Source organism: Ranitomeya imitator, chromosome 8 (genome assembly GCF_032444005.1).
Source record: "Ranitomeya imitator isolate aRanImi1 chromosome 8, aRanImi1.pri, whole genome shotgun sequence".
Classification (NCBI taxonomy): Eukaryota; Metazoa; Chordata; class Amphibia; order Anura; family Dendrobatidae; genus Ranitomeya; species Ranitomeya imitator.
The window spans coordinates 92,568,005-92,592,185 of NC_091289.1; the positions used below are offsets into that span (position 1 = coordinate 92,568,005).

General features: G+C 49.8%; 2 protein-coding genes across 9 annotated transcripts in view; one reads left to right on the forward strand and one right to left on the reverse strand.

Annotated features, from left to right (window-relative positions):
• Positions 1-14,465, reverse strand: part of UCHL5 (ubiquitin C-terminal hydrolase L5) — a 421,169-nt gene extending 406,704 nt beyond the window's left edge. For all 3 annotated transcript variants that reach the window (XM_069737165.1, XM_069737164.1, XM_069737163.1), the window contains exon 1: positions 14,336-14,465. In XM_069737165.1, the coding sequence (XP_069593266.1) occupies positions 14,336-14,411 (76 nt within the window). In that variant the 5' untranslated portion in view covers positions 14,412-14,465. The remainder of the gene's footprint in view (positions 1-14,335) is intronic.
• A 275-nt stretch (positions 14,466-14,740) lies between these two features.
• Positions 14,741-24,181, forward strand: part of FOXRED2 (FAD dependent oxidoreductase domain containing 2) — a 746,176-nt gene continuing 736,735 nt past the window's right edge. For 5 of the 6 annotated variants that reach the window (XM_069737158.1, XM_069737162.1, XM_069737157.1 and 2 more), the window contains exon 1: positions 14,741-14,901. Coding sequence is in view for 2 of the 6 variants with exons in the window: in XM_069737160.1 (XP_069593261.1) it covers positions 14,879-14,901 (23 nt within the window). In the remaining 4 variants the exon portion in view is untranslated. Of the gene's footprint in view, positions 14,902-16,584; positions 16,765-24,181 lie in introns of all 6 variants that reach the window. The other variant, XM_069737156.1, reaches the window with a different exon arrangement.

Below are 24,181 nucleotides of genomic sequence, written 5' to 3' on the forward strand. Positions count from 1 at the left end.
GCCGGCCGGCGTGCGCTCCATGGAACGCTTCCTGATTGAACCGGAAGTGACGCGCGTTAACCCGGAAGTAGTCAGGCCTCCGGCCACAGCCCGGGACGCACGCCACCTCCAGCGCTGCAGCCATGGGAGGAGGGAACCGGGGGGCTGCAGGAGGCCCCCGGCAAGCACGTCACCGCCCCGCATTACTCCCGAAGGGAGCGCCGGAGGGGCGGGAAGGTCCCGAGTCCCTCCGAAGAGAGGAGACGGGAGCAGCATTACTTGAGGAGGGAAGCCCGACCTCCATGCCGCCCGGCTTTCCCGGTAAGTGGAGCTCCGTCGCCGGCCACAGCAGCCCCTTCAGAATCTCCTCATGCCCCATAGGGGACAGGAAAACACTGGCGGTGCAGGAAGGGGAGGGATATTTAACCTCTTGTGTTCCTGTCCCCTATTAGGGCGGGGAAGACAACCTCCGAAGTGGCTGTCGTGGAAGGTGACTAGAGAATCACTACCTACATACTTGCATTCCGGTGTCTGTCCCCTGGCGTTCTGCTTCCCTGCACTCCTCCTGCATCCTGTGTCAGCGCCGGCCGGCCGTAAAGCAGAGCACAGCGGTGACGTCACCGCTCTGCTTTAAGCCCGGCGCTTACACAGTGCAGGGAAGCAGAATGCCGGGGGACGCGACAGACACCGGAATGTAAGTATGTAGTGTTTGTTTTTTTTTTACATTTACACTGGTAACCAGGGTAAACATCTGGATTTACCGTGGATTTCCAGTGTTTTTTGTGTAGATTTCACCTGAGGATTCCTATTGAGGAACAGGTGTAAAACGGTGCGGAATCCGCACAAAGAATTGACATGCTGCGGAAAATACAACAGCGGTATTTTCCGCACCATGGGCACAGCGGATTTGGTTTTCCATAGGTTTACATGGAACTGTAAAGCTGATGGTATACTGCTATGAATCCGCAGCGGCCAATCCGCTGCGGGTCCACAGCCAAATCCGCACCATGTGCACATAGTCTAATTTTAAGGGTATGTGCACACGATGCGGAAAACGCTGCGGACCCACAGCGTTTCCGCCGCTGCGGGTCCGCAGCAGTTTCCCATGAGTTTACAAAAAACGCTGCGAACATGCTGCGGAAAAAACTGCGCGGAAACGCAGCGGTTTACATTCCGCACATTTCACTTCTTTCTGCGGATTCCGCAGCGGTTTTACAACTGCTCCAATAGAAAATCGCAGTGAAACCACCAGAAAAATCGCGGTAAAACCGCAGCGGTTTTGCACTGCGGATTTATAAAAACCGCTGCGGAAAAATCCGCAGAGGACCAGAATACGTGTGCACATTCCCTAACCCTAGTTCTAACTGTAGTGGGAAAAAAAGAAAAAACATTTTTCTTTATTTTATTATTGTTCCTACCTATGGGGGTGATAAAGGGGGGGTTCATTTACTTTATTTTTTTTATTTTGATCACTGTGATAGGTTTTAGCACAGTGATCAAAATGTACATGGAACGAATCTGCCGGCAGATTCGGCGGGCGCACTGCGTATGCGCCCGCCATTTTTGAAGATGGCGGCGCCCATGGAGAAGACGGACGGACACCGGGAGCCTCGGTAAGTATAAGGTAGGGGGGGATCGGGGCACGGGGGGGCGTCGGAGCACGGGGGGTGGCATAGGAGCACGGGGGGAGTGGACAGGAGGACGGGGGAGCGGAGCACAGGACTGAGGGGAGCGGACCACAGATCGGTGGACTGGGGGGGAGCACACCAGTGTTTCCAGCCATGGCCGATGATATTGCAGCATCGGCCATGGCTGGATTGTAATATTTCACCAGTTTTAATAGGTGAAATATTACAAATCGCTCTGATTGGCTGTTGAAAATTAAACTGCCAATCAGAGCGATCGTAGCCCCCTGGGCTAAAGTGCCACTCCCCCTGTCCCTGCAGATCGGGTGAAACTGGAGTTAACCCTTTCACCCGATCTGCAGGGACATGATCTTTCCATGACGCGACTTAGGCGTCATGGGTCGGATTGGCACCGACTTTCATGGCGCCTACGTGGCGTCATGGGTTGGGAAGGGGTTAAAGCCAGAAAGTTGACATTTGAAATTACTTTAGTTTTGTGCCATGTCTGTGATCTGCTTTTTTTCTACAAAATTAAAGGGAATCTGTCACCTGAATTTGGCAGGACCAGTTTTGGGTCATATGGGCGGGGTTTTTGGGTGTTTGATTCACCCTTTCCTTACCCGCTGGCTGCATGCTGGCTGCAATATTGGATTGAAGTTCATTCTCTGTCCTCCATAGTACACGCCTGCGCAAGGCAAGATTGAAGTGTTTTTCAGTGTGTGACAAGCGCCAAACATAAAAACCCGATGTACATCTGGTATCGCTGTAATCGCGTTTACCAAACGAGGAACAGCATAAAAAATTAAAATAAAACCAATTCTTCACCTGCAGTAGATAAGTTAATTCTGACACCCAAAGATCGCAGTAAAGGTACCTTCACACATAACGATATCGTTAACGATATCGTTGCTTTTTGTGACGTAGCAACGATATCGTTAAGGAAATCGTTATGTGTGACAGCGACCAACGATCAGGCCCCTGCTGGGAGATCGTTGGTCGCTGAGGAAAGTCCAGAACTTTATTTCGTCGCTGGACTCCCTGCAGACATTGCTGGATCGGCGTGTGTGACACTGATCCAGCGATGTCTTCACTGGTAACCAGGGTAAACATCGGGTTACTAAGCGCAGGGCCGCGCTTAGTAACCCGATGTTTACCAGCTTAAAAGTTAAAAAAAACAAACACTACATACTTACCTACCGCTGTCTGTCCCCGGCGCTCAGCTTCTCTGCACTCCTCCTGCACTGGCTGTGAGCGTCGGTCAGCCGGAAAGCAGAGCGGTGACGTCACCGCTCTGCTTTCCGGCCGCTGTGCTCACAGTCAGTGCAGGAGGAGTGCAGAGAAGCAGAGCGCCGGGGACAGACAGAAGTAGGTAAGTACGTAGTGTTTGTTTTTTTTACTTTTAAGCTGGTAACCAGGGTAAACATCGGGTTACTAAGCGCGGCCCTGCGCTTAGTAACCCGATGTTTACCCTGGTTACCCGGGGACTTCGGAATCGTTGGTCGCTGGAGAGCTGTCTGTGTGACAGCTCTCCAGCGACCAAACAGCGACGCTGCAGCGATCGACATCGTTGCCGGTATCGCTGCAGTGTCGCCGAGTGTGAAGGTATCTTAAGACTCAGCGCACATCTATCCTGCAGTTGCATCGAGGTTTCAGTGTAAATCTCTGAAATACGTGATTTAGACGGAACCCCAGGCGGAAGATTTCCTATAATGAGGCAGATGGAGGCACTGTGGACCCAGTCTGACCTCTGATCCAGCGGTGTCTGTCTTTTTAGGCGTGAGTAAAAGCGAACTCCGACAGTTTTGTGCACCTCTGAAAAGAAAGACAACGCAGAAAAGAGGCCAGATGGAGTCCAGAAAAACTCTGCTGCCTCGAAATACTGAACGGATCCCTCAGAGGTTTCATTTGAATCACATCAATTGGAGATTTAGATGGACACCCCAAAATGCTCAGTTTAGAGTCGAGGATGTAATGATGTAATTCCAAAACGTTATGGAAAATGTTTTTAGACACAAGGTTACAGGAAGCTGGGTTTTTATAAAGCTGGGAAATGTGCATCACCTGGCCTTGACCCACAAAGATTGATTGTGAACAAGCATTAACCCTAAGGCTGCCGTCACACTAACATTATTTGGTCAGTATTTTACATCAGTATTTGTAAGCCAAAAACAGGAATGGGTGATAAATGCAGAAGTGGTGCAGATGTTTCTATTAAACTTTTCCTCTAATTGTTCCACTCCTGGTTTTGGCTTACAAATACTGATGTAAAATACTGACCAAATACTGCTAGTGTGACGGCAGCCTAAGGCTCCAGCAGCTCAGTACTGAGCCGTCTACAGTGGAGTTGTTCCTGTGAGGACCCCGCTCCAGCAGCTCCGGTCACCTCAATACTCAGCTGTCTACAGTGGGGTTGTTCCTGTGAGGACCCCGCTCCAGCAGCTCCGGTCACCTCAGTACTCAGCTGTCTACAGTGGGGTTGTTCCTGTGAGGACTCCGCTCCAGCAGCTCCGGTCACCTCAGTACAGAGCCGTCTACAGTGGGGTTGTTCCTGTGAGGACCCCGCTCCAGCAGCTCTGGTCACCTCAGTACTGAGCCGTCTACAGTGGGGTTGTTCCTGTGAGGAACCCGCTCCAGCAGCTACGGTCACCTCAGTACTGAGCCGTCTACAGTGGGGTTGTTCCTGTGAGGACTCCGATCCAGCAGCTCCGGTCACCTCAGTACTGAGCCGTCTACAGTGGGGTTGTTCCTGTGAGGACCCTGCTCCAGTAGCTCTGGTAACCTCAGTACTGAGCCGTCTACAGTGGGGTTGTTCCTGTGAGGACCCTGCTCCAGTAGCTCTGGTAACCTCAGTACTGAGCCGTCTACAGTGGGGTTGTTCCTGTGAGGACCCTGCTCCAGTAGCTCTGGTAACCTCAGTACTGAGCAGTCTACAGTGGAGTAGTTCCTGTGAGGACTCCACTCCAGCAGCTCCGGTCACCTCAGTACTGAGCAGTCTACAGTGGGGTTGTTCCTGTGAGGACTCCGATCCAGCAGCTCCGGTCACCTCAGTACTGAGCCGTCTACAGTGGGGTTGTTCCTGTGAGGACCCTGCTCCAGTAGCTCTGGTAACCTCAGTACTGAGCCGTCTACAGTGGGGTTGTTCCTGTGAGGACCCTGCTCCAGTAGCTCTGGTAACCTCAGTACTGAGCCGTCTACAGTGGGGTTGTTCCTGTGAGGACCCTGCTCCAGTAGCTCTGGTAACCTCAGTACTGAGCAGTCTACAGTGGAGTAGTTCCTGTGAGGACTCCACTCCAGCAGCTCCGGTCACCTCAGTACTGAGCCGTCTAGAGTGGGGTTGTTCCTGTGAGGACTCCGATCCAGCAGCTCCGGTCACCTCAGTACTGAGCCGTCTACAGTGGGGTTGTTCCTGTGAGGACTCCGATCCAGCAGCTCCGGTCACCTCAGTACTGAGCCGTCTACAGTGGGGTTGTTCCTGTGAGGACTCCGATCCAGCAGCTCCGGTCACCTCAGTACTGAGCCGTCTAGAGTGGGGTTGTTCCTGTGAGGACCCCGCTCCAGTAGCTCTGGAGCAAGGGGGTCTGTCACCGTCCATGTCCGTCAGTGTAACAGTCAGACAGCTTACCTTGCTACCCGGATCTCTTTATAAAGGATCGGTGGTCCCAGCGTGATAGTGCTCCTCCCCCCACGTGTTGCCCGATTGGGGTAGGGTCCTGGAACACCCCCGAAAGCGCTGCTGTATGGCGTGTTTTGCTGCTCGGACGCCATTGCCGGCCGGCGTGCGCTCCATGGAACGCTTCCTGATTGAACCGGAAGTGACGCGCGTTAACCCGGAAGTAGTCAGGCCTCCGGCCACAGCCCGGGACGCACGCCACCTCCAGCGCTGCAGCCATGGGAGGAGGGAACCGGGGGGCTGCAGGAGGCCCCCGGCAAGCACGTCACCGCCCCGCATTACTCCCGAAGGGAGCGCCGGAGGGGCGGGAAGGTCCCGAGTCCCTCCGAAGAGAGGAGACGGGAGCAGCATTACTTGAGGAGGGAAGCCCGACCTCCATGCCGCCCGGCTTTCCCGGTAAGTGGAGCTCCGTCGCCGGCCACAGCAGCCCCTTCAGAATCTCCTCATGCCCCATAGGGGACAGGAAAACACTGGCGGTGCAGGAAGGGGAGGGATATTTAACCTCTTGTGTTCCTGTCCCCTATTAGGGCGGGGAAGACAACCTCCGAAGTGGCTGTCGTGGAAGGTGACTAGAGAATCACTACCTACATACTTGCATTCCGGTGTCTGTCCCCTGGCGTTCTGCTTCCCTGCACTCCTCCTGCATCCTGTGTCAGCGCCGGCCGGCCGGCCGTAAAGCAGAGCACAGCGGTGACGTCACCGCTCTGCTTTAAGCCCGGCGCTTACACAGTGCAGGGAAGCAGAATGCCGGGGGACGCGACAGACACCGGAATGTAAGTATGTAGTGTTTGTTTTTTTTTTACATTTACACTGGTAACCAGGGTAAACATCTGGATTTACCGTGGATTTCCAGTGTTTTTTGTGTAGATTTCACCTGAGGATTCCTATTGAGGAACAGGTGTAAAACGGTGCGGAATCCGCACAAAGAATTGACATGCTGCGGAAAATACAACAGCGGTATTTTCCGCACCATGGGCACAGCGGATTTGGTTTTCCATAGGTTTACATGGAACTGTAAAGCTGATGGTATACTGCTATGAATCCGCAGCGGCCAATCCGCTGCGGGTCCACAGCCAAATCCGCACCATGTGCACATAGTCTAATTTTAAGGGTATGTGCACACGATGCGGAAAACGCTGCGGACCCACAGCGTTTCCGCCGCTGCGGGTCCGCAGCAGTTTCCCATGAGTTTACAAAAAACGCTGCGAACATGCTGCGGAAAAAACTGCGCGGAAACGCAGCGGTTTACATTCCGCACATTTCACTTCTTTCTGCGGATTCCGCAGCGGTTTTACAACTGCTCCAATAGAAAATCGCAGTGAAACCACCAGAAAAATCGCGGTAAAACCGCAGCGGTTTTGCACTGCGGATTTATAAAAACCGCTGCGGAAAAATCCGCAGAGGACCAGAATACGTGTGCACATTCCCTAACCCTAGTTCTAACTGTAGTGGGAAAAAAAGAAAAAACATTTTTCTTTATTTTATTATTGTTCCTACCTATGGGGGTGATAAAGGGGGGGTTCATTTACTTTATTTTTTTTATTTTGATCACTGTGATAGGTTTTAGCACAGTGATCAAAATGTACACGGAACGAATCTGCCGGCAGATTCGGCGGGCGCACTGCGTATGCGCCCGCCATTTTTGAAGATGGCGGCGCCCATGGAGAAGACGGACGGACACCGGGAGCCTCGGTAAGTATAAGGTAGGGGGGGATCGGGGCACGGGGGGGCGTCGGAGCACGGGGGGTGGCATAGGAGCACGGGGGGAGTGGACAGGAGGACGGGGGAGCGGAGCACAGGACTGAGGGGAGCGGACCACAGATCGGTGGACTGGGGGGGAGCACACCAGTGTTTCCAGCCATGGCCGATGATATTGCAGCATCGGCCATGGCTGGATTGTAATATTTCACCAGTTTTAATAGGTGAAATATTACAAATCGCTCTGATTGGCTGTTGAAAATTAAACTGCCAATCAGAGCGATCGTAGCCCCCTGGGCTAAAGTGCCACTCCCCCTGTCCCTGCAGATCGGGTGAAACTGGAGTTAACCCTTTCACCCGATCTGCAGGGACATGATCTTTCCATGACGCGACTTAGGCGTCATGGGTCGGATTGGCACCGACTTTCATGGCGCCTACGTGGCGTCATGGGTTGGGAAGGGGTTAAAGCCAGAAAGTTGACATTTGAAATTACTTTAGTTTTGTGCCATGTCTGTGATCTGCTTTTTTTCTACAAAATTAAAGGGAATCTGTCACCTGAATTTGGCAGGACCAGTTTTGGGTCATATGGGCGGGGTTTTTGGGTGTTTGATTCACCCTTTCCTTACCCGCTGGCTGCATGCTGGCTGCAATATTGGATTGAAGTTCATTCTCTGTCCTCCATAGTACACGCCTGCGCAAGGCAAGATTGAAGTGTTTTTCAGTGTGTGACAAGCGCCAAACATAAAAACCCGATGTACATCTGGTATCGCTGTAATCGCGTTTACCAAACGAGGAACAGCATAAAAAATTAAAATAAAACCAATTCTTCACCTGCAGTAGATAAGTTAATTCTGACACCCAAAGATCGCAGTAAAGGTACCTTCACACATAACGATATCGTTAACGATATCGTTGCTTTTTGTGACGTAGCAACGATATCGTTAAGGAAATCGTTATGTGTGACAGCGACCAACGATCAGGCCCCTGCTGGGAGATCGTTGGTCGCTGAGGAAAGTCCAGAACTTTATTTCGTCGCTGGACTCCCTGCAGACATTGCTGGATCGGCGTGTGTGACACTGATCCAGCGATGTCTTCACTGGTAACCAGGGTAAACATCGGGTTACTAAGCGCAGGGCCGCGCTTAGTAACCCGATGTTTACCAGCTTAAAAGTTAAAAAAAACAAACACTACATACTTACCTACCGCTGTCTGTCCCCGGCGCTCAGCTTCTCTGCACTCCTCCTGCACTGGCTGTGAGCGTCGGTCAGCCGGAAAGCAGAGCGGTGACGTCACCGCTCTGCTTTCCGGCCGCTGTGCTCACAGTCAGTGCAGGAGGAGTGCAGAGAAGCAGAGCGCCGGGGACAGACAGAAGTAGGTAAGTACGTAGTGTTTGTTTTTTTTACTTTTAAGCTGGTAACCAGGGTAAACATCGGGTTACTAAGCGCGGCCCTGCGCTTAGTAACCCGATGTTTACCCTGGTTACCCGGGGACTTCGGAATCGTTGGTCGCTGGAGAGCTGTCTGTGTGACAGCTCTCCAGCGACCAAACAGCGACGCTGCAGCGATCGACATCGTTGCCGGTATCGCTGCAGTGTCGCCGAGTGTGAAGGTATCTTAAGACTCAGCGCACATCTATCCTGCAGTTGCATCGAGGTTTCAGTGTAAATCTCTGAAATACGTGATTTAGACGGAACCCCAGGCGGAAGATTTCCTATAATGAGGCAGATGGAGGCACTGTGGACCCAGTCTGACCTCTGATCCAGCGGTGTCTGTCTTTTTAGGCGTGAGTAAAAGCGAACTCCGACAGTTTTGTGCACCTCTGAAAAGAAAGACAACGCAGAAAAGAGGCCAGATGGAGTCCAGAAAAACTCTGCTGCCTCGAAATACTGAACGGATCCCTCAGAGGTTTCATTTGAATCACATCAATTGGAGATTTAGATGGACACCCCAAAATGCTCAGTTTAGAGTCGAGGATGTAATGATGTAATTCCAAAACGTTATGGAAAATGTTTTTAGACACAAGGTTACAGGAAGCTGGGTTTTTATAAAGCTGGGAAATGTGCATCACCTGGCCTTGACCCACAAAGATTGATTGTGAACAAGCATTAACCCTAAGGCTGCCGTCACACTAACATTATTTGGTCAGTATTTTACATCAGTATTTGTAAGCCAAAAACAGGAATGGGTGATAAATGCAGAAGTGGTGCAGATGTTTCTATTAAACTTTTCCTCTAATTGTTCCACTCCTGGTTTTGGCTTACAAATACTGATGTAAAATACTGACCAAATACTGCTAGTGTGACGGCAGCCTAAGGCTCCAGCAGCTCAGTACTGAGCCGTCTACAGTGGAGTTGTTCCTGTGAGGACCCCGCTCCAGCAGCTCCGGTCACCTCAATACTCAGCTGTCTACAGTGGGGTTGTTCCTGTGAGGACCCCGCTCCAGCAGCTCCGGTCACCTCAGTACTCAGCTGTCTACAGTGGGGTTGTTCCTGTGAGGAACCCGCTCCATTAGCTCCGGTCACCTCAGTACTGAGCCATCTACAGTGGAGTTGTTCCTGTGAGGACCCCGCTCCAGCAGCTCTGGTAACCTCAGTACTAAGCCGTCTACAGTGGGGTTGTTCCTGTGAGGACGCGGCTCCGGTAGCTCTGCTCACCTCAGTACTGAGCCGTCTACAGTGGGGTTGTTCCTGTGAGGACTCCGCTCCAGCAGCTCCGGTCACCTCAGTACAGAGCCGTCTACAGTGGGGTTGTTCCTGTGAGGACCCCGCTCCAGCAGCTCTGGTCACCTCAGTACTGAGCCGTCTACAGTGGGGTTGTTCCTGTGAGGAACCCGCTCCAGCAGCTACGGTCACCTCAGTACTGAGCCGTCTACAGTGGGGTTGTTCCTGTGAGGACTCCGATCCAGCAGCTCCGGTCACCTCAGTACTGAGCCGTCTACAGTGGGGTTGTTCCTGTGAGGACCCTGCTCCAGTAGCTCTGGTAACCTCAGTACTGAGCCGTCTACAGTGGGGTTGTTCCTGTGAGGACCCTGCTCCAGTAGCTCTGGTAACCTCAGTACTGAGCAGTCTACAGTGGAGTAGTTCCTGTGAGGACTCCACTCCAGCAGCTCCGGTCACCTCAGTACTGAGCCGTCTAGAGTGGGGTTGTTCCTGTGAGGACCCCGCTCCAGTAGCTCTGGTAACCTCAGTACTGAGCCGTCTACAGTGGGGTTGTTCCTGTGAGGACCCCGCTCCAGTAGCTCTGGTAACCTCAGTACTGAGCCGTCTACAGTGGGGTTGTTCCTGTGAGGACCCCGCTCCAGTAGCTCTGGTAACCTCAGTACTGAGCCGTCTACAGTGGGGTTGTTCCTGTGAGGACCCTGCTCCGGTCACCTCAGTACTGAGCCGTCTACAGTGGGGTTGTTCCTGTGAGGACCCCGCTCCAGTAGCTCTGGTAACCTCAGTACTGAGCCGTCTACAGTGGGGTTGTTCCTGTGAGGACCCCGCTCCAGTAGCTCTGGTAACCTCAGTACTGAGCCGTCTACAGTGGGGTTGTTCCTGTGAGGACTCCGCTCCAGCAGCTCTGGTATCCTCAGTACTGAGCAGTCTACAGTGGAGTTGTTCCTGTGAGGACCCCGCTCCAGCAGCTCCAGTCACCTCAGTACTGAGCAGTCTACAGTGGGGCTGTTTCTGTGAGGACTCCGCTCCAGCAGCTCTGGTATCCTCAGTACTGAGCCGTCTACAGAGGGGTTGTTCCTGTGAGGACTCCGCTCCAGCAGCTCTGGTCACCTCAGTACTGAGCAGTCTACAGTGGGGCTGTTCCTGTGAGGACTCCACTCCAGCAGCTCTGGTATACTCAGTACTGAGCCGTCTACAGTGGGGTTGTTCCTGTGAGGACTCCGCACCAGCAGCTCTGGTCACCTCAGTACTGAGCAGTCTACAGTGGGGCTGTTCCTGTGAGGACTCCGCTCCAGCAGCTCTGGTATCCTCAGTACTGAGCCGTCTACAGTGGGGTTGTTCCTGTGAGGACTCCGCTCCAGTAGCTCTGGTATCCTCAGTACTGAGCAGTCTACAGTGGAGTTGTTCCTGTGAGGACCCCGCTCCAGTAGCTCTGGTATCCTCAGTACTGAGCCGTCTACAGTGGAGTTGTTCCTGTGAGGACTCCGCTCCAGTAGCTCTGGTATCCTCAGTACTGAGCAGTCTACAGTGGGGTTGTTCCTGTGAGGAACCCGCTCCAGCAGCTCCGGTCACCTCAGTACTGAGCCGTCTACAGTGGGGTTGTTCCTGTGAGGACTCCGATCCAGCAGCTCCGGTCACCTCAGTACTGAACCATCTACAGTGGGGTTGTTCCTGTGAGGACCCTGCTCCAGTAGCTCTGGTAACCTCAGTACTGAGCCGTCTACAGTGGGGTTGTTCCTGTGAGGACCCCGCTCCAGTAGCTCTGGTAACCTCAGTACTGAGCCGTCTACAGTGGGGTTGTTCCTGTGAGGACCCCGCTCCAGCAGCTCCAGTCACCTCAGTACTGAGCAGTCTACAGTGGAGTTGCTCCTGTGAGGACCTCGCTCCAGCAGCTCTGGTATCCTCAGTACTGAGCAGTCTACAGTGGGGTTGTTCCTGTGAGGACTCCGCTCCAGCAGCTCTGGTATCCTCAGTACTGAGCAGTCTACAGTGGAGTTGTTCCTGTGAGGACCCCGCTCCAGCAGCTCCAGTCACCTCAGTACTGAGCAGTCTACAGTGGGGCTGTTCCTGTGAGGACTCCGCTCCAGCAGCTTTGGTATCCTCAGTACTGAGCCGTCTACAGTGGGGTTGTTCCTGTGAGGACTCCGCTCCAGCAGCTCTGGTCACCTCAGTACTGAGCAGTCTACAGTGGAGTTGTTCCTGTGAGGACCCGCTCCAGCAGCTCTGGTATCCTCAGTACTGAGCAGTCTACAGTGGAGTTGTTCCTGTGAGGACCCCGCTCCAGTAGCTCTGGTATCCTCAGTACTGAGCAGTCTACAGTGGAGTTGCTCCTGTGAGGACCCCGCTCCAGCACCTCTGGTATCCTCAGTACTGAGCAGTCTACAGTGGGGTTGTTCCTGTGAGGACCCCGCTCCAGCAGCTCCAGTCACCTCAGTACTGAGCCGTCTACAGTGGGGTTGTTCCTGTGAGGACCCTGCTCCAGCAGCTCTGGTAACCTCAGTACTGTGCCGTCTACAGTGGGGTTGTTCCTGTAAGGACCCTGCTCCAGCAGCTCTGGTATCCTCAGTACTGAGTAGTCTACAGTGGGGTTGTTCCTGTGAGGACCCCGCTCCAGCAGCTCCAGTCACCTCAGTACTGAGCCGTCTACAGTGGGGTTGTTCCTGTGAGGACCCTGCTCCAGCAGCTCTGGTAACCTCAGTACTGTGCTGTCTACAGTGGGGTTGTTCCTGTAAGGACCCTGCTCCAGCAGCTCTGGTATCCTCAGTACTGAGCCGTCTACAGTGGGGTTGTTCCTGTGAGGACCCTGCTCCAGCAGCTCTGGTATCCTCAGTACTGAGCCGTCTACAGTGGGGTTGTTCCTGTGAGGACCCTGCTCCAGCAGCTCTGGTATCCTCAGTACTGAGCCGTCTACAGTGGGGTTGTTCCTGTGAGGACCCCGCTCCAGCAGCTCTGGTATCCTCAGTACTGAGCCGTCTACAGTGGGGTTGTTCCTGTGAGGACCCCGCTCCAGCAGCTCTGGTATCCTCAGTACTGAGCCGTCTACAGTGGGGTTGTTCCTGTGAGGACCCCGCTCCAGCAGTTCTGGTATCCTCAGTACTGAGCCATCTACAGTGGGGTTGTTCCTGTGAGGACCCCGCTCCAGCAGCTCTGGTATCCTCAGTACTGAGCCGTCTACAGTGGAGTTGTTCCTGTGAGGACCCCGCTCCAGCAGCTCTGGTATCCTCAGTACTGAGCCGTCTACAGTGGGGTTGTTCCTGTGAGGACCCCGCTCCAGCAGTTCTGGTATCCTCAGTACTGAGCCGTCTACAGTGGGGTAGTTCCTGTGAGGACCCCGCTCCAGCAGCTCTGGTATCCTCAGTACTGAGCCGTCTACAGTGGAGTTGTTCCTGTGAGGACTCCGCTCCAGCAGCTCTGGTATCCTCAGTACTGAGCCGTCTACAGTGGGGTTGTTCCTGTGAGGACCCTGCTCCAGCAGCTCTGGTAACCTCAGTACTGTGCCGTCTACAGTGGGGTTGTTCCTGTAAGGACCCTGCTCCAGCAGCTCTGGTATCCTCAGTACTGAGTAGTCTACAGTGGGGTTGTTCCTGTGAGGACCCCGCTCCAGCAGCTCCAGTCACCTCAGTACTGAGCCGTCTACAGTGGGGTTGTTCCTGTGAGGACCCTGCTCCAGCAGCTCTGGTAACCTCAGTACTGTGCTGTCTACAGTGGGGTTGTTCCTGTAAGGACCCTGCTCCAGCAGCTCTGGTATCCTCAGTACTGAGCCGTCTACAGTGGGGTTGTTCCTGTGAGGACCCTGCTCCAGCAGCTCTGGTATCCTCAGTACTGAGCCGTCTACAGTGGGGTTGTTCCTGTGAGGACCCCGCTCCAGCAGCTCTGGTATCCTCAGTACTGAGCCGTCTACAGTGGGGTTGTTCCTGTGAGGACCCCGCTCCAGCAGCTCTGGTATCCTCAGTACTGAGCCGTCTACAGTGGGGTTGTTCCTGTGAGGACCCCGCTCCAGCAGTTCTGGTATCCTCAGTACTGAGCCGTCTACAGTGGGGTTGTTCCTGTGAGGACCCCGCTCCAGCAGCTCTGGTATCCTCAGTACTGAGCCGTCTACAGTGGAGTTGTTCCTGTGAGGACTCCGCTCCAGCAGCTCTGGTATCCTCAGTACTGAGCCGTCTACAGTGGGGTTGTTCCTGTGAGGACCCCGCTCCAGTAGCTCCGGTAACCTCAGTACTGAGCCGTCTACAGTGGGGTAGTTCCTGTGAGGACCCCGCTCTAGCAGCTCCGGTCACCTCAATACTGAGCCATCTACAGTGGGGTAGTTCCTGTGAGGACCCCGCTCCAGCAGCTCCGGTAACCTCAGTACTGAGCCGTCTACAGTGGGGTTGTTCCTGTGAGGACCCCGCTCCAGCAGCTCTGGTAACCTCAGTACTGTGCCGTCTACAGTGGAGTAGTTCCTGTGAGGACCCCGCTCCGGTCACCTCAGTACTGAGCAGTCTACAGTGAGATCCTCCCTGCAGACACTCCACTCTAGTCACCTCACCAGTCAGCTGTGTAGAGTGGAGTTGCTGGAAAGAGACCCTGACAGGAGCCGCTCCAATCACAACCCACCTCTCACAACTGGTGCACATCATATCCCGGCAGTTAGTGCAGATGTCGCGACATTTCTTCCCCTTCTTTTTGATTCATCCATTATCAAATATGCAGAGTAACGTTACGCACCAAAACCTTTGATGAGCTCAGTGAACACCCCGGGGTCGCTTTCCATCAGGCACCATTCTCCTGCACTGCCCGCCATCTCTCTCACAGTCGCGGCCACACACTGACAACTCCTGTGACCATGTGCAGCAGCTAGAAGAGGCCGCGCTCCCGCCTTCCGGTCTCCACTGATGCAGAGGCTGGCAGCTGCCACCTCCACGATGTACGTCAGACTCCGCGTGTGCCGGTCCTATCGCGGTTATGTAACGTTATGGGGGTGAACTCGGACACTTCGGCCTACTGATCGCCTTCAAATTAGAAAAAACCGTGCTCTTTCTGAGTGTCGCCGTGCATGCAGGCGGCCATGCTGCCGGAGCCGCGCACCAGGGGGCTCATTGTACAGTACGCGATCGTCGCATTCTGCGGAAACACTGGATTCCCGTAGAAAGCGCCGCGGATCTATACTGCCGGTCTCTGCATTCTAATGTTAGATTTCCGGGGTGAACGTTAATAATTTCCTTTTAAACGCTGAGAAAGTCACGTGATTATACAGATTTTAAAGGACTAATGAAGACCGGTGTAGCCGACAGGTTAGTGGGATTTCCCCGGAGTTATGGAGCCTATTGTTTGCGTTATTTCTGACTATTGAATGTGCTGGTGCTTTGACTTTTGGTCTGCCTGTCTGTAACGTGGCATTGCTCGCCTGCCTGTCGCCTGTCTGTCGTTTGTATGGTCTGCCCGTCGCCTGCCTGTCCTTTGTATGGCCTGCCTGTCGCCTGCCTGTCGCCTGCCTGTCCTTTGTATGGCCTGCCCGTCGCCTGCCTGTCGCTTGTATGGTCTGCCTGTTGCCTGCCTGTCCTTTGTATGGTCTGCCCGTCGCCTGCCTGTCGTTTGTATGGTCTGCCTGTCGCCTGCCTGTCCTTTGTATGGTCTGCCTGCCTATTTCAGTATTTCTAGTACAGAATGGAGTTTTTGGTTTGGTTTCTTATCCTATGTCATGTAGAAAGACCCTAAAAAGAGTCACAATTGAGTTTTAGGATTGTTTCCTCTCATGGGTGGCGCTAGAGGGTCCAGTCTTTCTCTTTGATGAGATTATTTGCATGGTCCAGACGATGCTGGTTTCTTAGGGTACTTTCACACAGCAGTTTTTTGCTGTCAATCCGGCGGAGCGACGGATCTGCATAAAATGTGAAAAACTGATGCGACGGATTCGTCGCATCAGTTTTTCATCCGTTTCTTCCTCTTTTTTTTTTAAATCCATTTTATGACAGATCCGTTTTTTAAAAACACCCGTGGGAGGCTCCCAAACCTTATTGGCTGCTGAAAACAGCCCATCTTTGACAGGTTGTAGAGCAAGTGGCAAAGATAGAAGGCGTGATGGCAAACCTTCTGAAGATTACGTTGGATTTTACCTTTGAGGCGAATCGTTTGAAAGCGATTGTTCTGGAGAAGGAGCGAGAGAGACAGCAGTGCATCATACGTCTGTGGCGATGGCGTTAGTGGATTCACCCAATCACAGCATAGGGAATGACGCGTGGGGTTTATTCTACTTTATACATGGAGTTAAGAGGAGACCCCGAAACGTTTTTCTCATATGTTCAGATGCAAATGGAGAACTTTGATTTATTGGTGGAATGGATTGGACACCTCATCAGAAGTGACACATATTGCCGCTTCTCCTTTCACCGGCAGAGCGTCTGATGGTGACTCTAAGGTAAGCCATTTTTATAGTATCTTCTCCGGTTAAAGCACACTTATAACTGTAATGTTGTTGCTGGTGTTTTGTAGTAATTATTTTTATTGTATCTCCTACTGTTAAAGCTGACTTATAAGGCTGTGTGCACATGTTGCGGATTTAGTGCGGATCCGCAGTTTTTTTTCTGTGCAGAAACGCTGCAGATCCGCAAAGTGATTTACAGTACAATGTAAATCAATAGGAAAAAAAATGCTGTGCTAATGGTACAGAAAATTCCGCATGAAAAACGCTGAGGATCAAAAGAAGTAGCATGTCACTTCTTTTGTGTGGATCTGCAGCATTTCTGACCCCTTCCATTATAGAAATCCACAGGGGTAAAAAACGCAAGAAATCCGCAACAAAAACACACAAAATCCCCATAAAAAACGCATCAAATTTGCACCTGCGTTTTCTGCCAGGAGATGCGGATTTTGTGCAGAAAATTCTGCACCCCAATCCGCAACATGTGCACATAGCCTGTCTGTAATGTTGTTGCTGGTATTTTGTAGTAATTATTGTTTTGCTTTTTTTTTCACAGATTTCTTGCAACTGGAGAATCCCTTTCGTCACTCCATTTTCAGTTCAGACTTGGGATTTCTACGATATCGAGGATTGTTAAGCACACCTGCCGTGCATTGTGGGACTCTTCACATCGCAAATTTATACCACATCCCACAACGGAGAGCTGGCTGGAAATTGCAGATAAATTCCAAAAAATGTCAGTTTCCCAATTGCTTGGGTGCAGTGGACAGGAAGCATATCCGCATCGTCAAACCTGTTGCATCTGGTTAAGAATATTTCAACTGCAAAAAATATTTCTCCATTGTGCTCATGACCATTGCAGATGCTGAATACAAGTTTATAGCGCTCAATATTGGGGCCTATGGCCGCTCCAATGATTCCCAAGTTTTTAAAGTATCTGCAATGGGGCGTCATCTCTATGGAAACACTTTCCAATTTCCACCCCCAAGACCACTGCCTGAAACCTTTGGGCCACCAATGCCATTTGTATGTGTTGGAGATAAAGCCTTCTCTCGGAGCACCTGCTGAAACCATACTCTCGTAGTGGATTGACGCCAACTAAGGCTACTTTCACACTAGCGTCGGTATGGGGCTGTCGCCATGCGTCGGTCCGATGTACCAACGCAAGCTGTGAAAAAAATGAACAATGGGGGCAGCGGATGCAGTTTTACAACGCATCCGCTGCCCCATTGTAATGTCCGGGGAGAAGGGGGCGGAGTTCCGGCCGCGCATGCGGGATCGGAAATGGCGGACTCGACGCACAAAAAAAGTTACATGGAACGTTTTTTGTGCCGACGGTCCGCCAAAACACGACGCATCCGTCGCACGACGGATGCGATGTGTGGCCATACGTCGCAATGTGTCGGTAATACAAGTGTATGGAGAAAAAACGCATCCTGCAGGCACATTTGCAGGATGCGTTTTTTTCACCAAAACGACGCATTGCGACGTACGCCAGAAAACGCTAGTGTGAAAGTAGCCTAAAAGAGTTTTTAATTACCGCCTAACACGAGCATGAAGAATGGTGGAGTGCACTTTTGGGATTCTAACAGCCAAATGGTGAGTTCTGTTGTTGGTTCTGCTATAAACCTGAAGACTGACACTTGACGAGGTGGTGAATGCTTGTGTGGTCCTGCACAATTTCGTAATATGCAAGGAACAGATTGCCATTGATGACAACTTTGAAGAAACCACCTTGCCTGATTATCACAACATTACTTATAGAAGTTCTGTGTCAGTTTCCAGAATGATGGACACATTTGCTGAATACTTTATTTCACCTCAAGGAAGAGTACACTGGCAGGATGATAGCGTTTGAAAAAATTGTCTTGGACCTTGTTTTACCCAAAGTATTGTACCTGGTTGGGTTTTACCTAAAGTATTGTACCTTGTTTTAGCCAAAGTATTAAACCTTATAATTATACCTTGTTAAATCTTATAATTAAACTAGATGGTGGCCCGATTCTAACGCATCGGGTATTCTAGAATATGTATGTATGTATATAGCAGCCACATAGTATATAGCACATGCCACGTAGTATATAAGAGCCATGTAGTATATAGCAGACAAATACTACGTGGCCTGTGCTATATACTATGTGGCTGCTTTATACATACATATTGTAGAATACCCGATGCGTTAATACAGGCCACGCAGTATATTACACAGCCCAAACAGTATATAACTGTTGTGAATTCTGTTGTCAGGCTCCCTCCTGTGGTCATGAATGGTACTTTGGCTGGTTCTGTCCATGGACTTTCTCTGGTGCCTGTGGGTGTTTCTGAGTTTCCTTCCACAGGTGACGAGGCTAATTCGTTAGTGGGCTGCTCTATTTAACTCCACTTAGATCTTTGCCCCATGCCAGCTGTCAATGTTGTACTATGGCTCTAGTTCGCTCCTGGATCGTTCTGAGTTCCTGTTGCTCCAGCAGAAGCTAAGTTCCTCTGTGCTATTTTGCTTGTTTGCTATTTTTTCTGTCCAGCTTGCTTTTGTCAATATTGCCTTGCTTGCTGGAAGCTCTGGGACGCAGAGGGGCACCTCCCGCACCGTGAGTCGGTGCGGAAGGTATTTTTCCCTGCACTCTCTGCGTGGTCTTTTGTAGGTTTTTGTGCTGACCGCAAAGTAACCTTTTCTATCCTCGGTCTGTTCAGTAAGTCGGGCCTCACTTTGCTAAATCTATTTCTTCTCTGTGTTTGTATTTTCATCTTTACTCACAGTCATTATATGTGGGGGGCTGCCTTTTCCTTTAGGGAATTTCTCTGAGGCAAGGTAGGCTTTATTTTTCTATCTTCAGGGCTAGCTAGTTTCTTAGGCTGTGCCGAGTTGCATAGGGAGCGTTAGGCGCAATCCACGGCTATTTCTAGTGTGTTTTGATAGGTTTAGGGATTGCGGTCAGCAGAGTTCCCACGTCCCAGAGCTCGTCCTTATTATCAGTAACAATCAGGTCCATTATTTGTCCTAACCACCGGATCATAACATGTAACACAGCCCAAACAGTATATAACAGCCCACGCAGTATATAGCAGTCGACGTAGTATATAACACAGGCGACGTAGTATATAACACAGGGCACGCAGTATATAACACAGCCCACGCAGTATATAACACAGCCCACGCAGTATATAACACAGCCCACGCAGTATATAACACAGCCCACGCAGTATATAACACAGCCCACGCAGTATATAACACAGCCCACGCAGTATATAACACAGCCCACGCAGTATATAACACTGCCCATATAGTATATCGCACAGCCCCTGCAGTATATCACAGCCCCCACAGAATATCACACAGCCCACGTAGTATATAACACTGCCCACGTAGTATATCTTACAGCCCCCGCAGTATATCTTACAGCCCCCGCAGTATATCGCACAGCCCCCGCAGTATATCGCACAGCCCCCGCAGTATATCGCACAGCCCCCGCAGTATATCGCACAGCCCATGTAGTGTATAACACAGCCCATGTAGTATATAGCACAGCCCCCGCAGTATATCACACTGCCCATGTAGTATATAGCACAGCCGACGCAGTATTTAGCAGTGTGGGCACCATATCCCTGTTTAAAAAAATAATTAATATAAAAAATAGTGATATACTCACCCGCCGGGATCCACCGAAGCTCCGGCGTTGCGCGCGCGGCTGCCGCCATCTTCCGTTCCCAGGATGCATTGCGAAATTACCCAGAAGACTTAGCGGTCTCGTGAGACCGCTAAGTCTTCTGGGTAATTTCGCAATGCATCTCTGGGAATGGAAGATGGCGGCAGCCGCGTGCGGCTCGGCGGACTACGGAGGGTGAGAATAGCAAGTTTTTTTATTATTATTTTTAACATTACATCTTTTTACTATTGATGCTGCATAGGCAGCATCAATAGTAAAAAGTTGGGGACACACAGGGTTAATAGCAGCGGTAACGGAGTGCGTTACCCACGGCATAACGCGGTCCGTTACCGCTGGCATTAACCCTGTGTTAGCGGTGACCGGAGGGGAGTATGCGGGCGCCGGGCACTGACTGCAGGGGAGTAGGGAGGGACTAATCGGACTGTGCCCGTCGCTGATTGCTCGTAGCAGCCATGACAGGCAGCTGGCGAGACCAATCAGCGACGCAGGATTTCCGTTACGAAAGTTGAGGACAGAAAGACGGAAGTACCCCTTAGACAATTTTATATATATATATATATATATAACACAAATTTTTAAACCAAAAAAAAGGTTAGGATCCCTAGGGTTAGGGTTAGGATCCCTAGGGTTAGGGTTACAGTTTGGTTTAGGGTTTGTGTTAGAGTTTGTGCTACAGTTTGGGTTACAGTTTGGGTTAGAGTTTGTGTTTTAGGGTTTGTGTTAGGGTTAGGATCCCTAGGGTTAGGGTTAGAGTTTGGGTTAGAGTATGTGTTTTAGGGTTAGGGTTGGGGGATGGCTTATAAGTGTGTTTTCTTGTGTTTTTCTATAAAAACGCATGCAAACGCATGTGCTTAAAAACGCATGCGTTTACATAGACATCAATACGTTTTTTTATCGTGAAAAAACGTATGCGGTTTTTTTTGCGGCAAAAAAAAATGCCGCTAAACGCCGCTAAAATTACTACATGTTGAATTTCTGCAACAAAACGCATGCAGAGAAAAAACGCATGCATTGCAAAAACGCGTCAAAACGCATGCAAAAAACGCATGCGTTTTTAATGTTAAGTATAGGAAAAAAACGCATGCGTTTTTACCGCAAAAACGCAGAAAAAAAACGCAAATGTGAAACCAGCCTAAGACTGTCAAAGGTCGTCATCAGTTTATATTCCCAGACTCTTCTGTCTCTCTGAGATTTGAAGCTACCTTTTAACACAAGTAATTTCGTGACCATAATGTTATGATTTGGGAGACAAAAATGTATTGCCACAGGTAGATCCATTCTTTTTTCTCTTATTGTGTGGCGGTGAGAATTCATTCTTGTTCTAAGCTTTTGCCCTGTCTCCCCCACATACAGACCCCCAGTTGGACATTTAGTACAAATAATTAGGTACACCACATTAGAAGTGACGCAGCTGAAAGTACCTGGGATCTTTTAGTCCTGATGTGAATTGGGGATCTTTATCTTGTCCGTGGTAATTATAAATGGACAGGTTTTACATTTTTTTCTGATTGCAAGGAAAGGTACCTGCAGCTGTTGGAGAGGACAGGGAGCTCTTGACAATGATGCTTCTTAGATTTGGGGGCTGCCTAAAACACAGTAGTGGGGGGTCTGGAAAAATGGATTGTAAGCGGGCATCTTTTTGTAGTAAAGGTTGTAATTTCCGTGCAGCTCCCCTTAGCACCTCCAGATTTGGATTGTAGGTAACTACTAGAGGTACCCGGTCATTTTCTTCTTTAGCTTTGTAATGTAGCAGGTGATTCCTTGATATTCTGGTGGCTCTTGTAATCTGGTTTTCAATTGGAATGAATGAGTCGCACGGATTTATGTCTTTTTACATCAACTAAGGAACTTGCCACTCAGACTATGAGGGGTCATGACAACAGAAACCCTAATCGGAGGACAATAAAACAATCCTTATCTAAGAGCTAGCCCAATATTTATGGACATAACTGTTTATCACTCATGGTAATTCTGCTTCATGTCACCTGTCTTATCCATGGTTCCCCCCCCCTTTTTTTTTCTCTGTGCTATGTTGTGCATAAATATGTGATTCTTCAGAATTTGTTTTAGGCTATGTGCACACGTTGCAAATTTCCTGCAGAACGGCAGCTTTTTTTCCGCGCAGAAACGCTGATGATCTGCAAGTGATTTACAGTATAATGTAAATCAATGGCAAAATAAAAATGCTGTGCTAATGGTGCAGAAAAATCTGCACAGAAAACGCAGCAGATTCAAAAAAGAACCATGTCAATTCTTTGTGCAGAACTGCTGCGTTTCTGCACCCACTCCATAATAGAAATCTGCAGGGGTAAAAAAAGGAAGAAATCTGCACAAAAATCTGCAACGTGTGCATAGACCAAAAAAAAGGAGCAGATTCTGACCTGCGTTTTCTGCCAAGAAATTCAGAATCTGCACAGGAAATTCCACAGGCAAATCCGCAACGTGTGCACATAGCCTTAGTATTGCCTGATGAAGAGACCTGTGTAGTCTCGAAAGCTTGCAATTTTGTTACCATCTTTTCAGTTAGCCATTAAAAGGTATCAACTAGAGTTGAGCGACTTTTACTTTTATAGGATCGAGTCGGGTTTCGCGAAACCCGACTTTGTCAAAACTCAGGTCGGGTGAAATTGGCCGATTATTGCGAAAAGTCGGGGATCAAACGAAACACGAAACCCAATGCAAGTCAATGGGGAATCAAAGTCGGCAGTGAGTGGAGGACAGGAAAACACCTACAGTGCCAATTTTTATGCCAAAAACATGAATTCTTATTTCTTAAGCTTGTCAATCTTAATTTACTTTATAATAATAGGATAATACACCACACTCACGGATGGAATATTTTGCAAGTGAATCAAACAATTTATTGGTGTACATACATATTGAATACACAACAATGCCAGTATATATGCGCAGTAGAAAAAGCGTGCATACAGATGACGTTTCGAACCCCAACCGGGTTCTTAATCATAAAACGCTGTGGAAAAATTGGAAAATACAAAACATAAATCATAACAAACATATACAATCAGCCTGAAACCATATATAATAAGAAAAAATGGACACCCAAGGCACAGAGCCCAAAGAAATAACCCCAAGAACAGGATGGAGTTTGGACATAGGCCAGTCCTGATAAAAGAGGGATGTATGAACACCCACTGTGCTATAAGAACTAATAAGGATATATACAGAAAGTAACACCGGAGTAGGACAAGGGAGCAAGGATTTACCTACAGATGGTATGCAGCCAAGAGCACTAGGAATATCCCAGCCGGGATGGATTAATATACTGTACAATAATGCTGTGGGGAATGGTGTGATAAAAGTGAAAATTAGGAGAGCAATGTATAGTGGATTTATGCCAAATGGGTATATGGAGGAACAAAACATTACCTAGAGTAGATGTAGGCTTAAAATGTAGGCTGGCAGCCGCTAGATAGTACCTGCAGGCATAATAATGATGTCATGACACCCCATAGTATAGTAAGGTACGTAAAAAGGAAAGCTACATAACGCTGTATTACCTGAGGGTATGTCAATGTAAAGCGGCGCTCCCGCGCCCTGCTGTGCTGTGTATACGTCCGGTGGTAGTGGCGTTTATGTAGGGAAGGGAGCGCAGAGCCGCCAACCGGAAGTGGCCCTGAAGGACCGGAAATGACGTCGCGCAGTGAAGCAGAGTAACAGCGCCTGCGCAGTGGTAACTATGGACGCCTGGTGTTGTAAGGAAAATACAACACCGGCGCCTAGAGGGGAAAGGCTGCGTGACAGAAACAAAGTCACAGCGCAAGCGCAGGCAGATGCTATGGACGCCAAGAAGCGCTGGTAACAGCGGTAATAGGGATACCTACTACTATACTAAAAAACAAATGAGACGCTATTGCAGGGGTGACTGATGTTATGCCATGATGCTAACGCAGGGATATATGGGGCTAAGCTAGCGTGACAAACGTAGTGGCACCGATACAGGGGTAACCACCTAACTGCAAAAGGTAGTGAGACAACTGCCCATTATATTATATAGAAGACCCTAGGGCCCATAGATCTTCTGGGATTAAGTGTGGGATAAAAGAGGGACGATAATGGCTAATAGGAAAGAAAATAACCAAAAAGGAAAATGAAATATAAAGGTAAAAGGAAAATAAATAAAAATAAAAAATAAAATATGAAAATTAATGAAAATAAAGAAATATACGTAAAATTGAGAAAAAAATGAAAATAAAAATAAAATATGGCCTGGAACCCATGGAAAGCATAGAAGTTATGTGGAAAAATTGTAAAGGAAGGGGGGGGGGGGGGGAAAGAAAGGGGATATAAAGTAATGAATACTAAAGGTGAAATGAAAATGTGAAAATTGTAAAGAATAAAAATAAAAAAATAATAAAAATAAAAATGAAAATAAATATAAAAATAAAATGAAAATAAAAACGGCAATCGTCAGAGCCGAGTGGAAAACTCACCCATGGGGTATCCAGGTCAACGCGTCTAGGAAAA